General features: G+C 37.1%; 1 protein-coding gene across 5 annotated transcripts in view; it reads right to left on the bottom strand.

Moving 5' to 3' along the window:
- Window positions 1-23,320, bottom strand: part of SORBS2 (sorbin and SH3 domain containing 2) — a 178,954-nt gene that overhangs the window by 56,390 nt on the left and 99,244 nt on the right. For 4 of the 5 annotated variants that reach the window (XM_063310542.1, XM_063310540.1, XM_063310544.1 and 1 more), the window contains exons 7-10: window positions 13,326-13,470; window positions 9,201-9,391; window positions 3,044-3,110; window positions 762-806 (exon numbers count right to left, since the gene is read on the bottom strand). In XM_063310542.1, coding sequence (XP_063166612.1) covers window positions 762-806; window positions 3,044-3,110; window positions 9,201-9,391; window positions 13,326-13,470 — 448 coding nt within the window. Of the gene's footprint in view, window positions 1-761; window positions 807-3,043; window positions 3,111-9,200; window positions 9,392-13,325; window positions 13,471-17,441; window positions 17,896-23,320 lie in introns of those variants that run through there. The other variant, XM_063310541.1, reaches the window with a different exon arrangement.

Raw genomic sequence — 23,320 nt, 5'->3', positions numbered from 1 at the left:
TTACATGAAAATTTTTGTGCATACAAATGCAGAATGCAGCATAAACTTAAAACTGAAATGACATTTAAAATACTTGTTATGTCCTGTGGGACAATATATTCTGCATCATTCTGAATAGAGGTATAACATTCACATTTCAAGTAGGCTTTCTGTTATTCTTAGGAAACTTAAAATATTTTCACAATTCTTCCAATGTACTCTTAAAATATTGTTCACATCAGTGAAATGGATGGGCATTTATGGTCGGGCAATTTTTTTAGAATTCATATTTTGTCTTGTAATCCAATGAAAATTAGAGTAGTTAAACCACTGCTTTCAGTGCTCATGCTCTTTCCTCAATGTGGGGCAGAACACATGCCCTTTTTTGGGTTGTGAACATCCTTTATGTTGTGCACAGAAACAAAGCAGCACTCTATGATGCTGTTACCCTCAGCACAAGACATCAGAGGAAAAGATGTTGCAGATACTATACTTTGAGACTCTGCTCTAATGAGTTACCCTAACACGTTATTGTGTATCAAACACTTCTCCACCCTAAAGTAAAAGTTGTCGAACCAGTAAAAATCCAAAAGACAAGATTAATAATACATATGGGATTACTTGTGAAAAGAAGCCAATAATTTTTTATATATGGCAAATAACGAAACAAAAACCACATACAGAAATTTAATACAGTGATAAAACTAGTCATGCAAGATACGGTTATGAGTTGCTGGCACCAAAAAGAAAAGACTCATGTGAAAGGAAGGAATAATTCCTACCAGTATTATATGCATATGAAGTATTATACATGTCAGTGTCATCATCTACAAAAAGAAAGACAGATGTTATAGCAGCGAAATACCTGTCCATTTATCCACAGCAAGGCAGCTTGGTCTTTGTAAACATACACTCTCCCCCTTCAGGTAAACATTTTACTATTGGTGGTGTTTATTTTCTTATTTTTCAATCATCACATCCTGGATAGGATAGACCTCAACCTTTATATTAGTTTGGGTACTCCTCCTCCTTGTTTTTTCTCACAACACTTTTCTAATGTACATCTCAAGGAAGTCCCTGGACAGGATCAATAACATTGATCTTACCCTGGAAGTCAGTGTGAATCTACCATTAGATATAGTAGCACAGGGACAACAGCTTTGCATCTCTACTAACCTGAGTGTCAATAGGAGTATAATCCAACCAAAATTAAGCATTTTAAAAGAGGCCCACTGATTTCAGTAAGGCAGATTTTGATAAGAGTTCAAGTTATAAAATAAAATATGGCTTACTCAATATTTATTTAATACACCAGTGTTTAAAAGCCCTGAGTGAACAAAACGAATTTTACCTTTTGCCAAAAAGGCCAGAAAGCAGAGACCAGGTTGACATCTAACCCTTTTGAGATAGAGCAGATTCAGAAGCACACACCACCAGAAGATCAGAACTACAGTACAGTTTACTGAGATCGGCTATAATAACAGTCTTGCGTGTTAGCTTGTGTTTCTCCCCATGCCCCTTCTACCCTAGTAATTCAGGAAGGAGTCAGCCTGAGTCTCTTCTTAATATTCTCTCTCTTCCCAAGACTTAAGGAATACCTCTGCCTTTGGGGTTTACATAACAGGTTCTGAATATTTGCTTCAAGTCCACCTCCCTGGTTCTCTAGACTGTCGGATGAAACTATACCTACAATACCATCTTCAAGAAGACTTTTTCCTCTTACCTTGAGGATTTCTTTTAAAAAAGGACAACTGAAATACCTGTTCATTGTGTACCCTCAATAGGGTATTTTGTGAAGTGTATTATTAATGACCAAATTAAGTCATCACGGATACTACAATGCTTGCAGTAAACCAGCCAGCTATGAGTGGAAAAGGAACTAACTAAACATTTCCTCATATCTCTGTCAAAAAACTATTGCCTTAATTTCAGTGAATGTAGAGTTATTTCAAACTCCACATAGAAAACTTATGAGTATTTCCTGAGAAGGCAGCTATGAAGAGTTACAAAGAAAGACATGGCTGACCCACTGTGTCCGCTGATACTGTTTCTGCTTCCCTTAATGGAAACAGGATAATTAAAAATGTGCTGCCGTATTCAAGCAAAGATTCAGTGTGATGCAGCACCAGACTTGTACTCACAATACCAGAATTCAAATTAAGATGCCACAGATGAACTATAATGGATATGCAGAGAGAAGCTTTAATTTCATTCCATTACTGAAGCAGTTAAAGTGATTTGTTGCCTTGGTAGACAGTAGCAATGGGAATCATGCCTTGCCAATTCCAAGGAATGCAAATGAAAACTTGTTTTGTTTGGTCTCTTTAACACATTCATTTTAAGCTCTTCACTCCCTTCTTCTTGAAAAGACCAATAAGTAGTTTTTTTAACTGAACAAAAATAGTGAACTGCATTTAAGAGACTTTTCTGCTGGATTGAAGATACAATACATAGACATTTCATGGCATGGGGCATGGGTCTCTAAGACACTGCTCTAAGAGATTCCCAAATAGTTTCTGCCTCCCAATCCAGGCAGCCAGGGAGAGTCTACTAAGAGTTCCCATCTACTAGGTGGTGTAGTGGGAGAGGCTCAGTCACAGGTATGAGAACCGCCTGCTCCTCAGGCAAGAGTAGCCCTAATTCTTGTGGCCTTCTGGAAACTGGCCCTTCCACAGGCCTTTGAGAATTGTTTGTAGATCCATTGGTGTCTATATTAATCCGGTCTAAAGGACAATTAGTTCTAGATTGTTTTCAGTATTGTAAGACACTCAGAGTCGTGCATGAGTAGGCAGTCATGGAAATGGAAATTATAATAATTGTAATAAAAAAATAAACACATAAATAAAAATGGAAAATGAAAGTTATGGATGTTATTATAATTAATTATTGGATATGAGTGTTGCTTTTCTTACATTTTTTAATACCTATAATCAGCCTACTATCCCTCTGGATTGAGGTGGGATATATCACATCAATAAATAAACAATAAAAGGACCATCTATATAAATTCTAATGTGTTAGCAAGTCTACAAAAAAGGAAGCAAGAAGTAGAAATTATACATACCGGGCTTATGAACCATATGGATTTGCTTGAACATTGTCTTATACCAATCCTTTGGCCTATCAACAGTCTAAAAAGAAATTAAATTTTAAACAATTAGCAGGTAAATAATCAGTACAAAAGCAAGACTACTTAAAAATAGGTAACTAAGTGGTTCATTTAGCCTCTTGATGCATCCACATAAATAGTTGGTGTGTTTTGTTTGGTTTAGGGTTAAAATGATACAATATATTGATTATACACAGAATAAAAATGTGGTGGAAAAGGATCCTAGTCAAATAAAACAAATAAGATGGCAGTGTCCTTCATCAGATTCCATGAATCTAAAGACCAGTACTAACATTAGGAGTTAATTTTATCCATTGATGCGTGCTGAATTATGTACTGAATTACATTCAACTACATTCAATTGTTAGGCATATTTTTTGTTGTAAAAGACTAGATGCCACTGTTATGCTATCAGGGAATAATAGCATAAAGGAAAAGAACAAGTATTACTTGAAAGTTTGATGGAATATATGTGTGACATTGAGTGATGATGATTAATCTGAAAAGGTACCATTAACAGAAGCATTATTCTCACCGGAGTTTTTCTTCTTTGCCCTACATTCTTCCTGTAACAGTCCATAATCAAGTAACCCTTTGTCAAAGTAGGCCTGTAATTTTCATTGGCTAAAAGCCCATGTTAAACCCCCCCCCCCCAGAAAAGCTAGCTACAGTATTTCAACCCTACTTACATCAAACAAATCCAGATGGACCAAGTTTACTTATTCACAAATAAATAATAGATTTATTTGTCATCCAGATAGTCAGAAGACTGACAATGAAGCAAACAAACCGAATTGTGTGATTAAAACACGTATACCACCAACTAAGCAGACTTTTTGTGGGCAAAATCCATTGTTTGTCAATTAGTTTTGTAGTAAAACAAAATCAAGTTAAAGTAAAGATATTTTATTCTTTTTGTGGAAACAAGCACACGCAACATTTGTTATTAGGAAAAACAGCAATACTCCATTATAGCTGGATACATTATAGAATGTTTTTAAAATTCCAATGATCAAACGTTGGAAATTTTACAGAAAGGCAAGGCAAGAAACTAAGTTATATATAAATGTAAGCTGATTTCATTTTCTTGAAAGCAATTTAGATGAAAATTGGCTTCAGCCCAGGGTATTTGATTAATTTGTAAAGAAACAGGGAAGTGGTAGAGAACATAAAACCTGAGACACTGCAAGCAATAACACTTTATCTTCTTTAACTTATTGTAAGAAAAATGTGTTATTGCTGCTGATGCTCTATCAGTTGAGTTTGGGCAAGACCTAATTTTCTCCTAAATATGCATCAAACAGATTTCCACAACATGTAACAATATTCATGGGTTTCTCATACTTTCTAAATGGACATTATTTTCCACACAGGAGATTAAGCTGTAGGTCAGCTCTTTGAAATTATGGATACATACACACAAACCAAAGCAATCCAACTGGGATGGCCCATCGTTTCCTATCCAACTCCCCCCTGCCCCTTTCCTCAGTGGGGGGATTCCCAGGCAGGATTCTGGGAGTGGTAAGCTTTGTCATAATTCTAGGGAAAGACATTCTACTATATTCCCAGAAACACATCTTCTCAGCTACACTGTCTTCTCCTGCCCTGCTGCAAGACGAGAAAGAGGGCTGGTGCTCAATGAGTACTCATCAGCCTTTGGTCAAGAGGCAGAGTGTATGCTTGCATAACCTTACCTCCTTTTGGGGAGGAGAAATGCAATAATCACATATGCCCGAATCTAATAAACACACACAAACATTTCTAGGAAAGCATGAATTGAAACCAAGATATAGCCACATCCATATTGTTTAATGCCCATAATTTTCTTGAAAGTTCATCAGTTGTTTGTGGTGTGGGTGAGGCAAAATTACATCAAACAAGAACTAAGCAACCAAAGGCTGCCACTAACAAGTGCAGCTTTAAGAAAACATGCTTTGTAAACTGCCATAGTTGGAAACAAGCCCATGTCTTCGATTTAAACACAGGAGGATGCCGAAGGATGGTTAATCATGACAGAAAAAGTAAGTGCAACTTTCCAAATATTGGGTGGTGGAAATCCAGCATTTCATGGAATAGATGGGTGGCCCTATATATTTGCTTAACAAAAATAAATAAAAAAATAACATGCAAAACCATGCACAACCAGCATCTCTGGAAGTGATACAATGTTATTTTATAATATGATGTAAAGATGCTAAGCCTATGTCCCTTATCCTTTTTAGGAACAGATTAATCATTGTATATAATAAAAACATAGAGGACATAATTCTATTAAATGGAAATCATGCATACATATGTACTTCATATCTTACTATTTGGCACTGTGCTTTTAAAATGTGCTCTAATATTTTTATTTACAAAAGCTTCTTTGACATCTGAAATGATTTATTCATATATTTGGGGAGGGTTATTCCATTATTTTTCAATGTTCTATCTAGCTCTACACTTTAATTCTGTATGAAGAAATCTAAAAATTATATTACAATAGCTACATCTATACACATAAACTAGCTTCTATTTTACTCCGAATGTATTTTAATATTCACACAGTTTCGGGTCTTAAAAAACAGAAATGAAATTATATGAATTCTATACATGAAAAATTCAAAAGGCCAATGATTTCCATAGCCAGCGTGTTGGAATTTGTATTTTCCAAAACAGCTCCCAAGATACAACAGATATCCTCATCCTTTGTAGTATTTTCACTGGCCAATTATTAACAAGTTAATAAGACAATTCTAACATAGTCTCAAATGCGTGGAGTATTTTAAGTAAGCCATAACAGAGCGGCTTAAAATTACCCAAGTTAGAATATTTTATTTTCATCCTCCAGAGGCTAATAGGGTGCTTAGCTGCTGTAAGCTCTTGGAAAGTGATCAGAATTCCTAAATGGGTAGACATTACATGTTGCAAAAATATGTCGTTCCAAACCCTTGGCTGAAAGATACTTTTGTTCAGCAAATGGCACAATATACAGTAGTCAGCTTTGCTGCACTACTAAAACTTCTCTTTCTTGCAGCTGGCCTTTACTTGATGAAGCCAAAACTTTTAATTTCATACTTCATTGCAGAAGTCAACAAGCTTAAAAATGTGGCTTCTTCTCTTCAGTGTTCTGTCTTTGGGCAAAGATACCAAAGAATAAGTAGGCATGATTCTGAACTGCACAGAAGTGCATCATATTCTGCTGGTCCCCATGAAATGCACAGACAAATTACTTTAGGCATTCCAGTTACTGAGAGGTCCAGACCAAAACTGTTGACCCTCTGAGTAAAACTACGACCAGCCCTGCTTGTATTCACTAATTCTTCTTGGAAAAATGCATGTGTACTCCTGTAACTGTTAAAAGAAATGAATAACAAATTGCTGATATATTTTCTTATCACTGGTACTTCTAGTGACAGTGACTCACATGCATTCCCTGGGAGGAATCTTAAGGCTATTTCAGTGCCAGTCATCAATGTGCTAAGCATCCTCAGATATAATTTTCTTTTATACCAAGACTGGAATCTGAGTATCCTGGATTGGATGAGGAAAGGCTACAGGTAAATCCAGATTAGTTGGAAGGCATATTCATGGTGGCAACTAGCAAAACCAATTTCCATGTCAATTAAGAGCCACCTTCAAAGCTACTTTTAAAGTAGCAATGAGCACTTTGGCATTCTAGGAATCATCCAGGCACAGTAGAAGAATTATAACAAGTATATTAAATTTCCTAGCAAAGGAGAACATTTATCACAACTGAGCTTGAACAGAGCACTGCAAACATATTTAATGAAAGGGCCACATGGATCAGAAAACACATTTGATTTTAAAATGATACTCTTCTATTTTCCTTTTTTAAGAATAATTTTTATTAAAGATTACAATTAGAAAACATAAAAACTAATACAAACTATAAAAATTGAAAGAATAAAAAGAAAAGAGAAAAAATGTAGAAAAGAGAAAAAAGGAGAAAAAAAAGAAAAAGAAAAAAGAAAGCATACAAAGAAGTAAATTTCCCCTTCATCACAACAAGTATAAACAGTTTTAGTACTTTTCACCATCTCTTAAAATGCAACAAGTACTCTCTTCATCCCGTATCTCATCTCTTAACTCTAAACAAAATCCAAAAGTGTCGTCCTTCATTCATTCTTTATCAGCAGAAATCCATTAGGGTTACCAGAAATAACTAAACATGTATTTTAACCAAGACTCTTCTATTTTCCATAGGTAAGGATAAATTGGAGTCAAAGGCTAATGTTAGTAGCTGAAAACAATGAAACTTAAGTAACCATCATGAACTTGCACCACTGATCATAATAAGATGAGTTGAGGTCTGGCAGAGCAGTACCAGGCATATCTACTTGGAAGTCAGACTGAGTTCAGTGGAACAACTCCCAGGCTCATTTACACTGCAGCAGTTACCTACTACTTGTAGTTAATTATTTATGAATTTTATCATCCCACCTTTCTTCTACCAAGCTGGGCATGGAGATGTATACATTTCTCTAAATCAAATTTTAGAACAATGAATACATAAACCGTGTTTAACTGAGGAAGATACTTGCCAATACATGTAAATATCCTCTGCAGCTGAAAATACTGGTGATTGTATTGTAGATTTACTTTATCTGAATCTTAAGGTGAATTTGTGCGCATTGCATTTTAAAAACAACTTTGTAAATAGCTCTAAATTGTGGTGCATGAAACATAATGCTTTATGCCTCTCATCCCTGTGTAGTTGTGCTAAGATATAAAAGATCTAATTCTATGCATGCTTTCTCAAGAGGAAGCCCTCATAAACCCAGAAGAGTGACTTCTGATCAAACTTATGTAGAATTGAACAGGGTATCATGAAACATTTATGCAATGGGCATTCTTTTTTTTAAAAAAAAATGCTAACCCAAACAGGATATCATTATAAATCCCAGACAACCAAGGATCTGATTTGAAAGATTTCAATATATGCCTGGCTATATGCCAAGTCCATAAAATACAAATCGGAGGAATTTAATTCATATGTCAATATAAATAATAACCATTCTATATAATCAAGCTGTGGCTTCAGAAAATCATAACGATCTCTTTAACATCATTAAAGGAACTGTCAGTTTTACATGAGACAGAAATCTACCATTGTTGCAACGGGAGTTATTTGTTTTAAAAAGAAAGATTGCATGAAAACCATACTTGAGGGAAGCAAGGACCATTTAATTTCCTCTGTTCTTAGTTTTTAAAACGTGTCTCATCTTCCCTGACCTGAAACTTTCCAGCAACTTTGCTTCTCTCCGTTAATGTCCTCCCCCCTTCCACCCACCCCTGACTTGATCCCACTGGAGTGAGCCACTGGCAGGCAAGGGCCTCCCACTGCTGCTGAAGTCCTGCATCGCTCAAAGAGGTCACCTGAAATCTGAAAGGCTCTGCTGGTTCCATTCCTGCTCTTCCTCGCCCTTGTCTTCCTCTAGCTGAGAAGATTGGCAACGTGTTCTTTCCCCCTTTGCAGCAGCTACTGCGGCCGCCTGGCCCAGACAGAAAGGGCTGCTGGAGCAGCAGCGTGGAAAGAATGCTCCAGCCTGGCTGAAAACAAAACACTTCAGTGTGGCATCCTAAGAGCACTCAAGCACTAACTAGTGGCAAGCTTTCAGCACTGACCTGGAAATCAGCCTTCCTCTCTGCTTCTTTCCAGGTCAGCAAAGGAGAGACCTAGTTCTGTTCTGTGCTTCCCGGGCTCTACTGGCTAAGTCAGAGATGGTTTAGTATGTGGGTGTGTACATTCTTTCATTCATTTTATTTCTGCCAACTCAGGGTCACAAGGAAAGGCAGGATATGCATGGGCATTTTGATAAAGGTGGCAGGAGGTGCCAAACACTGAGCAAACTTTAAAAGAGGTTGGAAAGATGGAGCAAACAAACGTTTTTCTAACAGCTGTATAGTGGGGAATGAAAATAACAAATTAAAACAAGGCTTTTCATGTATACCTGTCCTTTTTCCCGCTGCTCACATGGTATTCTGCGATTCTGATGGTGCATATTTTACTTCATATTATATAAAGCCAAGAAGAATGTAAAAAAGGCATTGCCAACCAGACATTCATTGTACAAAGTGCACACAAACACACACACACATTTCCTACCGTTCTAATTGCCGTTGGAATTCCTGATTCATCAACTGGCCCAATTCCTGCATAATGTGGTGCTTTAATTACTGTGACTTTCTTCTCTTCCTCTGAAGTCCTACAGATAGGTATGGTGGTGGTGGTTGTGCTGCTGCTGCTGTCACCGCCACCAACAGAGTGTGTATGCTGTGAGTACGTCTCTGTGGATTCTACAAAGATAACACAAGGCTGTACGACTGTTGAATTACTCTGCTTTGCCTGCATTTTCGGCAGTGCATTTTCACATGGCAAACAGACCCACATTGATGAACTTCTCTGTGTAGTAGATGAAAAGCAGCATGAGAACACAGCAGACCATAGCTCCTCAAAGCAGAGAACATCTGCTGTCCCAGGAGAAGATCTCTAGGTCTTTTGCTTCAGATGCTGGAAGGCTTCTGCAGATCAGAGCAGATGATTTGGGCTGCAAATGTCAGGATGACCACCAGGTAGCAACAAAGAGATAATATTCTCTAACTTCTTGTCGCCATCTTGTGGTCATCCAGATTTCTGCATCCCCAAACTGGTAGCCCTAAGTTCACACACCCATGGCTTATCATAAATCTCTGAACGATGCACAACTGGCTAAGTTCTAATCCATAAATCATAGTTTAGGTCCAATGATTAGGTCCAAGCCAAGCAGACCCAGCACAAATTCTAGACAAATGGGAGCTAGGTAAAGGGAGTATTGTTGCTATGACAATAGAAATACATAACTATGACAAAAGGTGTTTTTTGGGATAAATGTCCCTGAAGGTATAATGGATCCCATCTTTTCAGGTAACAGGAAAGGTTCAAGGAACGTCTGACCAAGACTTTACTGCCCAAGGTTTTCATTAACGGAACCTTATTAGGACTGCAGTTCCAGGTTCAAACACTAGCTCTCAACTAGTCAAAGCTATTAGCTAATCTGAAAACATTTGTCCTGAAGAACATGATTAAAATGATTTCTAACCATCAAAACAGATTACTGTGATTTCTCCCTCTGGCAGCTATAAGGACTGGATTGGGGACTTCCAGATTCCTTAGGAGAAGAAGACCAGGACAAGGCTGTGGCTTTCCAATCCCCAATTTTACACAGCTTAACTGGGCTGCTAGGCTTGACCTCAGCAGATGCCTCTAACTTAAGCATGACTAGACTAGAATCCTGATTTCAAATGGGCATGAAATCATATGAAACAGTTAATGGCTCTCTTCTTATGTGAAAGCACAGTTCTCTCTTATCTCTGTAATAGTTAAATCTGTTACATCTTCTTCCCACCTTTCATATGTTTTAGCAGACTTTGCCCTGAATTTCAAGGCTTACAGTGGATGCTTGTTGCTTGCTGGCTTCCACCATCTATCACAGCACTGTGTCAAACTTAGATTCCATTAATTTCTATGGGGAATCAAGATGGAAGAGGAAAATGCAGTAACCACTCAGATTCAAATTCTAAGAGGTTATCACTGGGCAATGAGACTTTCCAGTATCACTTTTTTTTAACCAGAGGCAATATCCATAATTTATATTTCATGTACCAGATTAGAATGGGGTACAGAAGCAGAACAAAGTTTAGGACCTGGTAGGCAAAACAGGGGCATATAGAATCCACTTCATTTTTTACCAGAACCTCGGGTTCCTCTTAGTACTCTTATAAGAGTAAGATTCAAAATAATAGGGAAGGCAATAAAGTTATGTATTCATGCACTCCACACTCTCCCCTCCCCTCCCCTCCCCTCCCCTTTCTTTCTTTTTTCTTTTCTTTCTTTCATCTATCTATCTATCATCTATCTAATTAATTTTTTAAAATACAAAATTAAATCTGAGTTCTTATAAGTCAGATATTTTCACAGAAAATTTTCAAAATTGCAGAGCAGATTTGATCAAAGGCAATATCTCAACATTCCCATTTTACAGATGAGAAAGACTAAGACCAATCAGCCATGGCAGAGTTTTGTTAATGTTTAGATTTAATTGTGTCACTGTTATAAACTTTTTGAAATCTGAATATCTTGTTTATCCACTGCAACATCACTCATGGTTCTAGAGCAAATTTAAGCTATTTTCCTGGTCTGAAGTATGTAATATTTAATTAATGTTTTTAGCTGAACTATTAAATGAATTGTAGGGCTATTAATATTTGACATCAGCTCTTTTCTTGTTTGTTTAAATTTGCAAATCTATAAATAAATCTAGCTAGGAGCATATATGGTAAGGTGGTTTAGTGTGTATAAAATATCTAGATATCTGGGCTTTTCTCCAAATATGCATAATACTAAATTTAGAAAAAAAAAAGGAATGTGTTTCTACAGCCCAAGAATGGCAAAAACTGCCTGCCTTTATCATGAGATTTTAAGGCATAACTAGACACAACATCATCTGTAGGCTTTTTAAAAAATGTAAATATAATTGCTTCAATTTGTAAATATAATCTGCAGGGAGATTGACAAGGGACTTTTGGAAACTGAGGGGAGAACTTAATCCTTCTCCTTATTATGGCTGTAGCAGGAAAAAAGAACTTCTCAGAAACTTTACTTATAACTGGAAGATTATTTAGGAACCTTTCATTCAGTCTGTAATACATTTTTGACTGTATGTATTCAAATATTCTGTGCCACATTCAAGCTCTAAATTATAATGCACAAAAGGGAGTGCCAGATTAAAACAAAAAAATGGCATCAGGCCCTCAAATATAACATCAGTGATTCAGTGATGTAGAATATCGATTTAGAGGATAAAAACTGACAATTGAGTGGAAGAGAACATGGATGGCAGCAGATGGAACACAAAGAGTCAGAGAGATATTAAAAGGTGAGAAGAAGATTCTCTTTGATCATGTTCTCATTTGCTCTTGCATGGCACAAACATGCCCTGGTCACTTCTTACTTTTTTTCGCTTTTCCCCCAGACACTGCCTTCATCTCTTCTCTAGCCCACAAGCGAAACAGGCTTAATCTGCCATTACTTACAACCATATTAAAGTATTTTCTCCCTTCTCCAACTCCATTGAAGAACAGCGTCAAGGTGTATAAATTGGGTAAATTTTGTCCCCAATTACTTTGGAAGGAAGGAAAGTGAGTGACAATGATTGGGAACAATGGCAGTAGAGGCAAATGCCAAATTTTATGCCGGTATGGTTTTCTGCTGGCTCAGGGATGGAGGGAGAGCATTTTAATTTTGCAGTGATGAATGACCCAAAGTGTGAGTAAACTGGACTGTTTTTAAATGTTCCCAGGAATGAAGGGAGGTAAAAGTTTATGAAGAAACCTGAGTTTTAGGTGAAAGTTGGACTGGATACCACCTAATGGTCTACAAATTTCCCAAATAATAATAATTTTTAAAAGAATTTAAAAAGGAGGGGAAACACCATTGCCATGGCAGAGTCTGCTCAATGGGGATGGGGCACTGCAACTGATGGAGAGAATATTAAAAAAAACTGTGTGGAACAGGACAAAACAGAATGAAATTGTTGGAAATGTAAACCTGCATAGTCCACATTGCAATATTATGTGGCATGGACTCAGTAGCTTTACTTTAAAAATCTACAATACACTGCACTTGATTTAGGTTCAACTTTATGAAGAAATATTTAACCCTGCTCACAATTCTTCAAGAATTTTTTTTTTAAATATTGGGACAATTGTTATGAATTCATAAAGAATATGTGGACCTATAATCTTAATTTATGCTGTGGAGACATGGATACAGTATAATGTTTATTTAGAAGTTTCATACAAGTAGTACACTTCCACTCTCCCTGACCAAATTTACATATTCTTAATTCCAAATGATCTGGACAGAGATTCTTTCCAGGGTTTTTTTGTAGAAAAACATGGTGGCTGCCACAAAAACCTGCTGCCATGTTTTCTATTCAGAAGGACAGTATTTCCAGGCCTTTTGGAAGCTAAGAAGAGAGTGACAGCATGTGGGTTTTTTCTGCTACCATTACCAGTACATGTGATGGCAAAATAGCAACAATAGGAGCTAGAATCTATTACGACAAAGTGAATTATGAAGCATATTGTCTGCTGGAATTCAGGGACAATTTCAACTTACATCCCTCTTAATCAGTGGATAATGCTCACAGACTTAAATAAAGTGTCATTTTTATATGAATGCCAAACTCACCCATTGTCCTGCTCTGTTGCAGGAGAGAGGTGCTTGAACTGAATGAGACTGGTGGAGAGTACGCCAAAGAAGGGGAGAAAGGCCTTTGGAAGTAACTCATTGGGCTGGTTGCCAAACTAGAATTCCCATTCACTGTTATCTGAGCCTGAGAGGAAAAAGACCAAAAACAAAATCCCAAAATCATATCCAGTCATATGCAATGAATCACTGAAGTCTGAATTCTACCATCCAAGTATAAAAGATGAAGGAAAAAATGGTAAAATTCATCACAAGAGCCAGCTTTCCAGTGTTTAGCTACAATCCATAATCATTCCTGTTATAAAAGGCAGCTAGAATTACAGGGAAATTAGTTTGTTATATTTACAGACTAACTTTTCTCCAAGAGCTTGGGATAGATGATATAAGAATTGGATCTCCCTTTGTTTTATCCTACAGCAAGAACCTTTAAGAGAGTCTGGTCTGAGAGGGACCAACTAGCCCATAGTTTCTTTGCGAGTTTCCATGGCTGAGAGCAGACTTGAACCTGGATCTTCTCACTTTTAGTACAACATCTTAATCACATTATATTAGCTTTCACAAAGGCCTTTTCAAAGCAGCATCTGCACAACTGCTTACAAAAGGAAGAGGATAGTCAAAATTGCTCTCTCCATTCCCCTGAAGATCTAGTTTGTGTCCATTTCCCCATGCTTGACTCTTACTGCTATTCACCTGGAGTCCTCCAACACAAAATATGCCAAGAAAAATAACAAAATCTTCAAGTGACAAAAATCAGTGAATATTGATTCAATGAACAATATGTACCCTTCTATAAGATTTTACACACTACCTGCTAAATTAGGTCAATAATTCCTATCTTCTTTTGAAAGAATGCCAACATTTTAGTCATGGCTCCATTTACTACAATCACACTGCTGCAACCTTTTCAACACTTAATGGGTTGCTAATTTTTTAAAAAATTCAGACAAGCTTTGGGCACTGAAGAACCTTTTCAAAAACTGGAAGAACTGAAGGAAGATTACTTTGAGTTATGTGTCAGTTTGTTCTTCTCCAGGTTTCTATCTGCGTGGATGGAATTGAACTTGTAACGTGACACACAATAAGGAGGAACTACAGCATGTATAAAGATATTAATTCTTCCAATGTAAATGTACTTAATTGGAAGCAATTCCCTCTACTCTCAACTATTCTGGTAAACAATGGATGTTGTCCAACAAATATTGGGCTAACCTAAAAACTTCCAGGGATTCTGTATCATGTTATAGTCTTTGGTTAATATTCTTTTACTTTCATTAATGTAAACTGCTGTCATTTTGTAATAATTGGTTTTATTAAGCAAGAGTGGTCATGGTCAAAAAGTCAGGATGGTGGCCATGATGATCAAAGTTCTTCCTGTTTTGTGTATTGCAACATAAAAAACAGGTGGAGCTTTGATTGAACCATAATGGCCACCATAATGACTTTTTTTTTTACCATACCCTGCAAATACCCCTGTGTAGGCACTCCAGCTACACAGCCGTCATCTCTAAAGTATACAGGATGCCTGCAGGTAATAAGAATAAATGGATCCTATGCTCAGGTTGCTGATTCTAAGCACAAATTTTATTTATTCATTTATTGGCTATATGACTCTTCTTTCTGTCAGTTTGATAATTAGGGCAAATGTGATTATCACCTGTTTAGGGTTTTTTGCTTTTATGTAAGGATTTAGGCTTTTAGTCTGTTACTTTCCTTGAATTTTAAAATATATAATAAAAGAACTCATATGTACTGTAGAAACTGGAATGTAAAATTATATTTCTGTCACACACACACACACACACACACACACACACAGGGCCACAGGGCAGTTCAGGGGAAAAACTGACTCAGAAGCAGTTTCATGCAGTCAGTGATTACAACTAGTAGATATCAATGTTGTGTTATATGTGTACTCTTAGAACATTTTAAATTCCATTGTAGCGGTATGTACTGTGTGTGTGTGTGTGTGTAGTTTCTCACTTCTTTCGCATTTATCTGCAACTTGCCTAAGGATTCTGTTCATATAAGCCAGCATCTTATTGTAACCTTGCTTATATTCTGAACACTACTCCTGTTTAATATGAGGACTGAAAAATTATAATCACTAGATTCATTCAGGACAGTTGGAGCAATTGGAGCAAGGGTGTGTTGCAGTGAAAAAAAAGACACCGAAATGCAGAGAGCAATGATAAACCTCTAAGGCTCATTCTACACAGACCCTGAGCATGCCCCCACCCCTGGTAATCATTTCTTGCAAGAGACCCAATTGATGTTCCCACCTCCATGCACCACCTATTGCTTCTTCTAGCCAACGGTGAATCTCCAAAAGATTAATGACTTGGGGGAGGGGGCAAAACAAGCTGGCCATTTTTGTACTTTCAGATGGCAAGGAAGAAAGTTGGGTGTGGGAAGGAATGAGAAGCCAGAATACTTTGGGTTTTGGAGGGGGGTGAAGAATCCAGAAGCAGAATGAAGGCTGTGGTGGGAAATCCCATCAATAGAATCACTCTCACAGCTCAAAGGAACTGCTCAAAACTGTAATCACAGTACTTTCCTGGATCAGGATCCAAGCAGATTAATTTTGGAAGCTAATCAGCTCATGTTTACAAGACAGCCAGAAGTTTCACAGTAAGGCTGCCAGAGAGCTCCATCTGGAACATTGCATCTGGAAGGTGCCTGAGTTTGTGTGAGTTCCTTTTTTCTTTTCTAATAAGCAGTGTATTAAAGTTACAAACTGACACATGTGTGCATGTGCACATGTATGCTTTAAGCTTCAATCACGTTTCTGCTACAACCAAAATACAATCTTTGCAAACTGTTAAGTTAGAGTGAGATAGCACACTAGTGACAGAAGGTCAGTTTATGCATTTCCCAGATAGGAAAGGTCCAAATAATAACTGTGAAGTCCTGTGTGGGGAGGAAGCAAGCACAAATCACGTGTGTTTTCTGTTTATTTCACCAAATCTGATCCCCAAACTCCTTGCCCCATAGTGGTGGATTAGGGTAGCTGGAGTTCTACACAGAAGGTTAAATTTTTATAAAATTGTAAAAATATTTTTATTAAAAAATTTATATGTTATTCTTAATTATGGCTATTACCAGGACATCTATCAATAAAATTAGTTAAAAGTAATCTACAAATAGAAAATTTTTTTAAAGCCAAGGAATGTAAAAAGCAGAAAACTGAATGTGTGTGAGTATATGTGCATACACAAACACACACACACACATAAATGCAATAGCAACGGTGTTAGTAAAAACATAGCAACCACCATCACTGCCACAAGAGCTGATAATTGCCTATAATGAGCTCCCTTGGGAAATTATTCCAAACATTATTTTAAATGTAGAGAGTGATTCAGGAACCCCTAACTTGGGAATACGAACACTGTCCAGTTTTTTGGATCAAACCACCCATAAATCTGAGCTACAAATATCATGATAACTCACTAGAATCATAGCCTAGACATTTGAAGGGCATTTGAAGACCTGTTGCAATGGTCAGGACCCATTTAGCATTCCCCAGAGCCCACAAAATGGACAAAACTTTTGTTTTTCCCTGTTTTGCCCTGAGGTGTTTGGAGGATTGAAGGGCCAAATGGGTGCCTTACTTTCATCCCTTAGTCTTACCCCCAAATGGGGATGGTTTTCTCCACTGACGGCAAAATGGTGTCTTAAGGCTCTTTGACACTCCCTTAAACCTCAACATGCAGAAATAATCTTGAATTTTGAATACTTCAGCACCATCCAGTTTGGAAGGTGTCACTGGCTGTGCCCCTTGCAGGGCCTTAGCCAGGACACAAAGTGCAATCCCTAGGCCAATGCAGGTTGCTCCTCCAGTCCTAATTGACTAGAGAAAGAAATGACTGCTTTCTATTTCACTGGTATTTTTAAAATCACCACTTTTGACTATTGGAACTGCCTTCCTCCCACCATATTCCCAGTTGCACGGAAAAGGCTGAAAATCTTTATAGGACAAGATACCACCAATGACCAGCATGCCCATCGACTAAATGAGGTGACAGCCCAAAACTAGTTCTTTTCCACCTTGACAGCCTGGTCGAACAGAATGGAAGAGAAAAGAGGAAGGATAATTACATGAGAGCTGGCAGCAGTGGAGGTTAAGGTGGTACCATTAGACGCAGCAGACGTCTGGCTCAAGGTTGGGGAAGGTATTTCAGGACAGTCAGTAGGATCATAGTTACAGTTCTGTAGCTCGTCTAGCACGGCAACGGAGAACTCGCTCACTGGCCGAGAGGAGAACTCGCTCATGGCTGACAGAATAGAGGCGGTTTCAGTCTTGTCAGGTGCTAGGAAAGGGTATGCATAGGAGAATGGTGAATGGGCCAGGGTTCTAGGAAAGTGTGACGGCCAAAAATCATCACGTGGTAATAAAAAAAATGATGTGGCATGGGTCCCACTGTCAGGTGAGAGGGAGGGTTGGTGAACTGGTACCATGGGAGGAGGAGGTGGTGAGGGAGGCAACGGTGCAGCTTCAGCTGAAGTTTGTCTGTGTGTCTGGGAAGCATTTACCTCCTTCACATTGGCAGTCACTTTCTGGTTTCCAAGCTGAGTTTTGAGAAACAAACAAACAATCACAACGTAAGAAAGCATATTACTAAAACTGATTTTAAAAAGCATTTTCTTTTTGTTGTGTGCAAGAATATACAAAAGAAAAAAGACACACACAGAGTGTGGTTTTTTTTTTCAGGCTTTGACAATAAAAATCAGGTAGAAAAGAAAATAAAGTTTATTTTAGAAGGAAAACATACTAAGTGAATTTGTCAAGTAGTAATAGAAGCAACGCCAGAAACTACAGTGTACTGAAATAAACATTTATATTGGTTTCCTAGGCTTAAACTGTTTGAAGTTTTGTTTGAATTAAGTTTGATTAAGCTTTATTTATCTATCACTAAAATTAGAGGGGCATTTTTAAAACACATAATTGCATCTGCTTTTTTGATAGAAATACAGAAACAAGCCCTAATTCCTAAAGGATATCATGGTTTTAATGGATGGAAGCAGTATGCACTAAGAGTGTACAAATTACATGCTATTTTTCTAGAGCCAATGGCAAAAAAGATCATGATACTCAACCCTTCCATGTATAGGAGAACTTTATGCCATGAAGAGGGAATGAGTTTGTGCCACTGAGTCCCCTCCTGACATCTGAATGTGGATATATGGGGGTGGGGGGCAGGGAGAAGCATGTGCACATATGTAGGTTTCTCCTCTTCAAAGTCCATCTTAATATCTGGATAGGGAGGCAAGAAGAAAGGGATGCTTGTAACACTAGGGGCAAGACCAGCCATTGGATTTCACTTCCCCTTCATCTCATGGAACGTTTTCACCAAATAATCAACAGTGAGGAATGGGCTTACAGCTTATTTAGACTACATGGAAGGAGACAACATGGGATAAACTGTTTCCACTAGCTGAAAGCTTTCATGTAGGAATCTTTCCCATTATTAAAACATAAATTTTTTGGAAGTACATAGATTTCTAAGAGCAAAAGTCCCAATCCTAAATTTCTTGCTTAACTCATACAAATTTCCACAGGAGACTAAGATTGCTGAAGTCCATAGGACTTGATTCAAAATCAGCTTACATTGGATAGATGTGCAGGTAACAAAAACCGGTATAAAACAAAAGCATTTTTATAACAGAAAAATATTTGTGTAAGAGTGAGGGAACTGAGCCTTAGTAATTGCTCTAATAAGCCATCAGCCTTTCTAAAGGAAATAATACTTTGGGAAGGAAATGGAAAACAGGGATGGCAGAGGGACTTTTTTAGTTTGCCTTCTGCTCTGAAGAAATTGATGGGGAGGGTCTGCCCATATATACTTAGCATATGATTACTAGGTTTACTATACATATATTTGCCTCATCAAAATAATTATAGTGCATTGAATATCTGCCTTTTGTATGTACACTGTTTTGTCTGAGGAAAATGTAGAGAGTTTTGGAAGCCAGTATTAAACTGAAAGGGTGGAATGAAAAATCCTAAAGGTCTAAGCCATCACCATAGTGAAGGCTTGTAATTTACATGATACAATCAAACAATAGATATTACACTGGGACTGAATATACAGACTGACACTTTGGTATTAATTTTTCATTCTCAGATTCAGTACTAAAGTAATAGATGAAGTGGCTGGTGAAGGACCTGCTTGGTAGCTGCCAGCACCAAGAAGTTGTTCAGTTATTATTGACATACTATGAAACATAAATCAATAGGAAACTGCTCTTTATTTTTAGTGGTAATGTGTTCCCAAAATTTAAGAACTGTTCGATTGTTTCAAGAAGTACAAGCTGTTAGGTATAATGTTCTATAAAATATAAAACATCAATTATCCCTCTACATATTCTCATATCAGAATTGGTCAATGTACAGCAAATATTAATTTAGTATTAGCACAAAGGTATGGCCTTATAATATTACTAAATTACAATTCCCCACATTCTAAAACCTCTTAACACTACCTATGGTGGCTCAGGTTGCTAGGAATTATAGCTCAGCAACATCTAGATGGATACAGATGCTATAGCTGGCTCAAAGCATTATAGTGGGAAGGCAAAATTTGGAATTATGAGCACATTCTGAATTTGGGTTTGCATGTTGCATATACTGCTAGTTCATTGGATGCAGGTAACAGTATATTGGTTTGCAAGATGGTCTCTAGCTTGGAGGCCCCAGCTTGAATAAAATAGACTATTAACCTGGTCCATCTTTCTTCTATCTATGTGGAAAAAAAAAACTTGACTGATGAAAGCCAAAATGAATAGTGGAGGTCAACACATTGTGAAGAATGTAACATATGGAAGAGTGAGACTGAAATGCAAGAGGAATAAATGGTAAAAACCATGAATTAATGAAAGAAATGAAGGGAAATTAAGAGAAAGGGGAAACATGTAACAAATTTGAATGGTGGTCTGATTTTGTGGAATGTTGATGAATACATGCAGTGAAACAGAGTTTAATTATGAATAGAAGGGCTAAAATGTATGTCATAAAGTATGAATTGCTGTAATCTAGGTTGCTATGGATGCACATAAAAGAATGTCTATAGGCTGGTGATAGTTGCTTATTATACTCCAGTGAATGTTTATTGGAAGAATCAGATATGAGTGTGCAATTATGCAACATTCTGAATGAATATGATGCAGGGGAAAATTATTTTGTTAGGTGACATGAATTGATGGGAGGGAATGAGACAAGAGAGTACAGAAAAAAATAACTACATCATTTGAAAACTCCTATATGAATGAAAACAGTGTCAAGTGAGTATCTGTTTAGAAAAAAGTCTGTTTTAAATATGTGGTTTAAGTATCCATATCCTCATATGTATACATGTCAAAGGAATTAATATAAATTTCAAACAATTGATTTGATTGTTTATGATGAAAGATTGAGAGAAGTGAAGGGTACAAAGGTGATGAATTGTTCTGATTGTGGGATAGACCACAGGGAAAGGTGAGCAAGGAAAGGAGTGAAAGAAACAAGATTCAAACTGCAGGAACAGAAAGTAAGAGTCCTGTAGAAAAAAAGTGTCATAAAATAAGCTTTGTAGCCTAAATGTGTCTGAGGGGTTTGTATTCATGTAGCTCTTGACCAGCCAGTGTAGATCTCTGGGACAAAAATATTATCCAAATCCAATGACTGGAATTTTACAACATGGATCATATCCATAGGAAATTATTTTTGCATGAACAGGTAAGGTAACAGTCACCTTAAGCCGTAAGTCTTGTATATCAAAAAGACAGCACCCTGTAAAACTACTGCTTGTGAAATTATAGCCTCAGAAGTCCAAAACTTAATTCAGAGCATGAAGAATCTATTCCTGCATTTCTGAATTTTAAGGTAAGGTTCACAAAAGAGTGCAAGGTAAATAATGACACCACATTGCTGGCCTTGCTTCAGAGGAACAAGACATAAATAAGAATTTAAGATGAAGAAAGTGAACTGATTTTTGTTAATTAATGCATAGAACAAAACAGCACACAAAGTTCATCTTTTAACACACACACACACGGGTAAAAATACCTTATTCAGAGTTATGCTCAATTTTTAAAAATGTGGTTGTTTATTAGAATGCATGAAAGTAACGAGGACAGGCTTTATATCACTTCCATAATATTTGGGGGATGTTTTGAAGATACTTTAAGTGACTAGTGGAAAAATGGCCTATATAAATAACTGGTGATGGTGACTGTTAGATAACTGTTAGATATCTTGCATTTTTTACTGTTGTTTTTTCCTAGAAGCTGAAATACTTCGTCAGCTGAATGACACTTCTTTTACTGTACATCAAAAATCGAAGCGGTACCTCCTCTATGTTACCCACATAAATCTAAATAATCATGCCAATGATAAGCCTTAGAACTGCCTCAGAGACTTCCATGCTAACCATGGGGGTTAAAAATTGCATAGGGGCCAGTGAACAATGCAGCTCAGGAATGCAGAAAATAAAGATACAAATGGTTGTTGCAAAAACACTACTGCTTGTCATGGCTCTATACGTAGTATAGTTGTAGAAGAAACCTCAATATCCTCAGAAATATCCCAAGCTACTATTAGGATTAGCCAATACTGAAATGAGTTCCTTCACACAATATAGCGGTTCTGTGACAGAAAGACATCTTATCTTACGACATTCCCCTCCCTACAAGTAGCTACCCAGTTAAGTATTCTTCTAAAGTTGTTTGTGGTCTTTAGTGGCTGTCTAAATGGTTTGCTGTGGTCAGAGACAACCATTCGGTCTCTAACCACAGACAACTTTAGAAGAAAGTTGTCTCCTTTTCAACCATTCAGTTCTGTCTCCTTTTCAACCATTCTGACAATTTATGAGTGGTTTAGCTGCTGATTAAGTAATGCACTGCTAGTTAAGAGTGCTTTTCCTCCTTGTTAAAGCAATGCACTGCCCTTCTATAGGATGAGGTACATAGTTTGGAGATATTCTTGGACTCTGCATTGTCACTAGATGTCTAAGGGATCTTGATGACATGGAGGACCTTTATCAGCTCTGGTTAATATGCCAAACACAACTCCAGTTGATTGTAATAACCTTGTAACAGTGATTCACTTTTTAGGAATCTATGTTTGTAGCATTAGTTACTCAAAGTAGCATATACATAGTATTCGATCAGTAATGTTCATGCTGTACACATACAAAATTATTATATTCTTATGAGGAATTGTACAGATCGTCTTTCTCATAAAGCAATATGCACTTCTTCCTTCTCTGTGCACTCATTTAAAACTATTGCCAGATTTATCTTTGGTCTTAATTTATATGGTTTCCTAACTTTTGTTTCCCATATTTATATATGTGACACACATCATGCCCTACATTTTCGCCTTTCACATGAAGAATACAAGTGCAACCACACAATCATTTCTGCCATTTTGTCTTTTTTTGACTCCTGCTCTGAAGATATTGTTAATATCTACCAATAATTTCTGCTTCAGTATCTTTGAACCAAAGCAGGATGTAAAAATATCACATATACTATATAACACACGAAAAGCCTAAATTTTAATAATGACAAACTCTCATATGGATGGATGACCTTGGGCACTTATTTAATTTTATTGAAATGATGTTGAAATTATCAGAATTTGTCATGTGCCCATCTGATCAAAATGAACGGAATTTAACAGAGAAGTTCTTAATGAATATTATGCTTGATTTGGTGACACAATTGCTGAGCCTGTTTCATCAGAAATTGGAAAGTGGTGATTCATATTGTACTGAAGTGGAGAAATATGCATGAGTGATTCCTGCAACTTGCATGAAATGACCTCTGATGAGTTTTATGAGTTCCTTTGGTCTTCTGGGACCTATCACTCCATTATGGATAATAAGCCTTAAAACCCATTCCACTCTATGCAGTAGAATGGGAATGCAAGGAGTGACGCAAGAGAAAGAAGCCTGTTTTTTTTTCCATTCTTCTAGTAGCACTGGACCTTACTTTAT

The sequence above is a fragment of the Candoia aspera genome, chromosome 8 (genome assembly GCF_035149785.1).
Source record: "Candoia aspera isolate rCanAsp1 chromosome 8, rCanAsp1.hap2, whole genome shotgun sequence".
Lineage (NCBI taxonomy): Eukaryota > Metazoa > Chordata > Lepidosauria > Squamata > Boidae > Candoia > Candoia aspera.
This window is presented reverse-complemented; position numbering and strand designations above follow the sequence as displayed.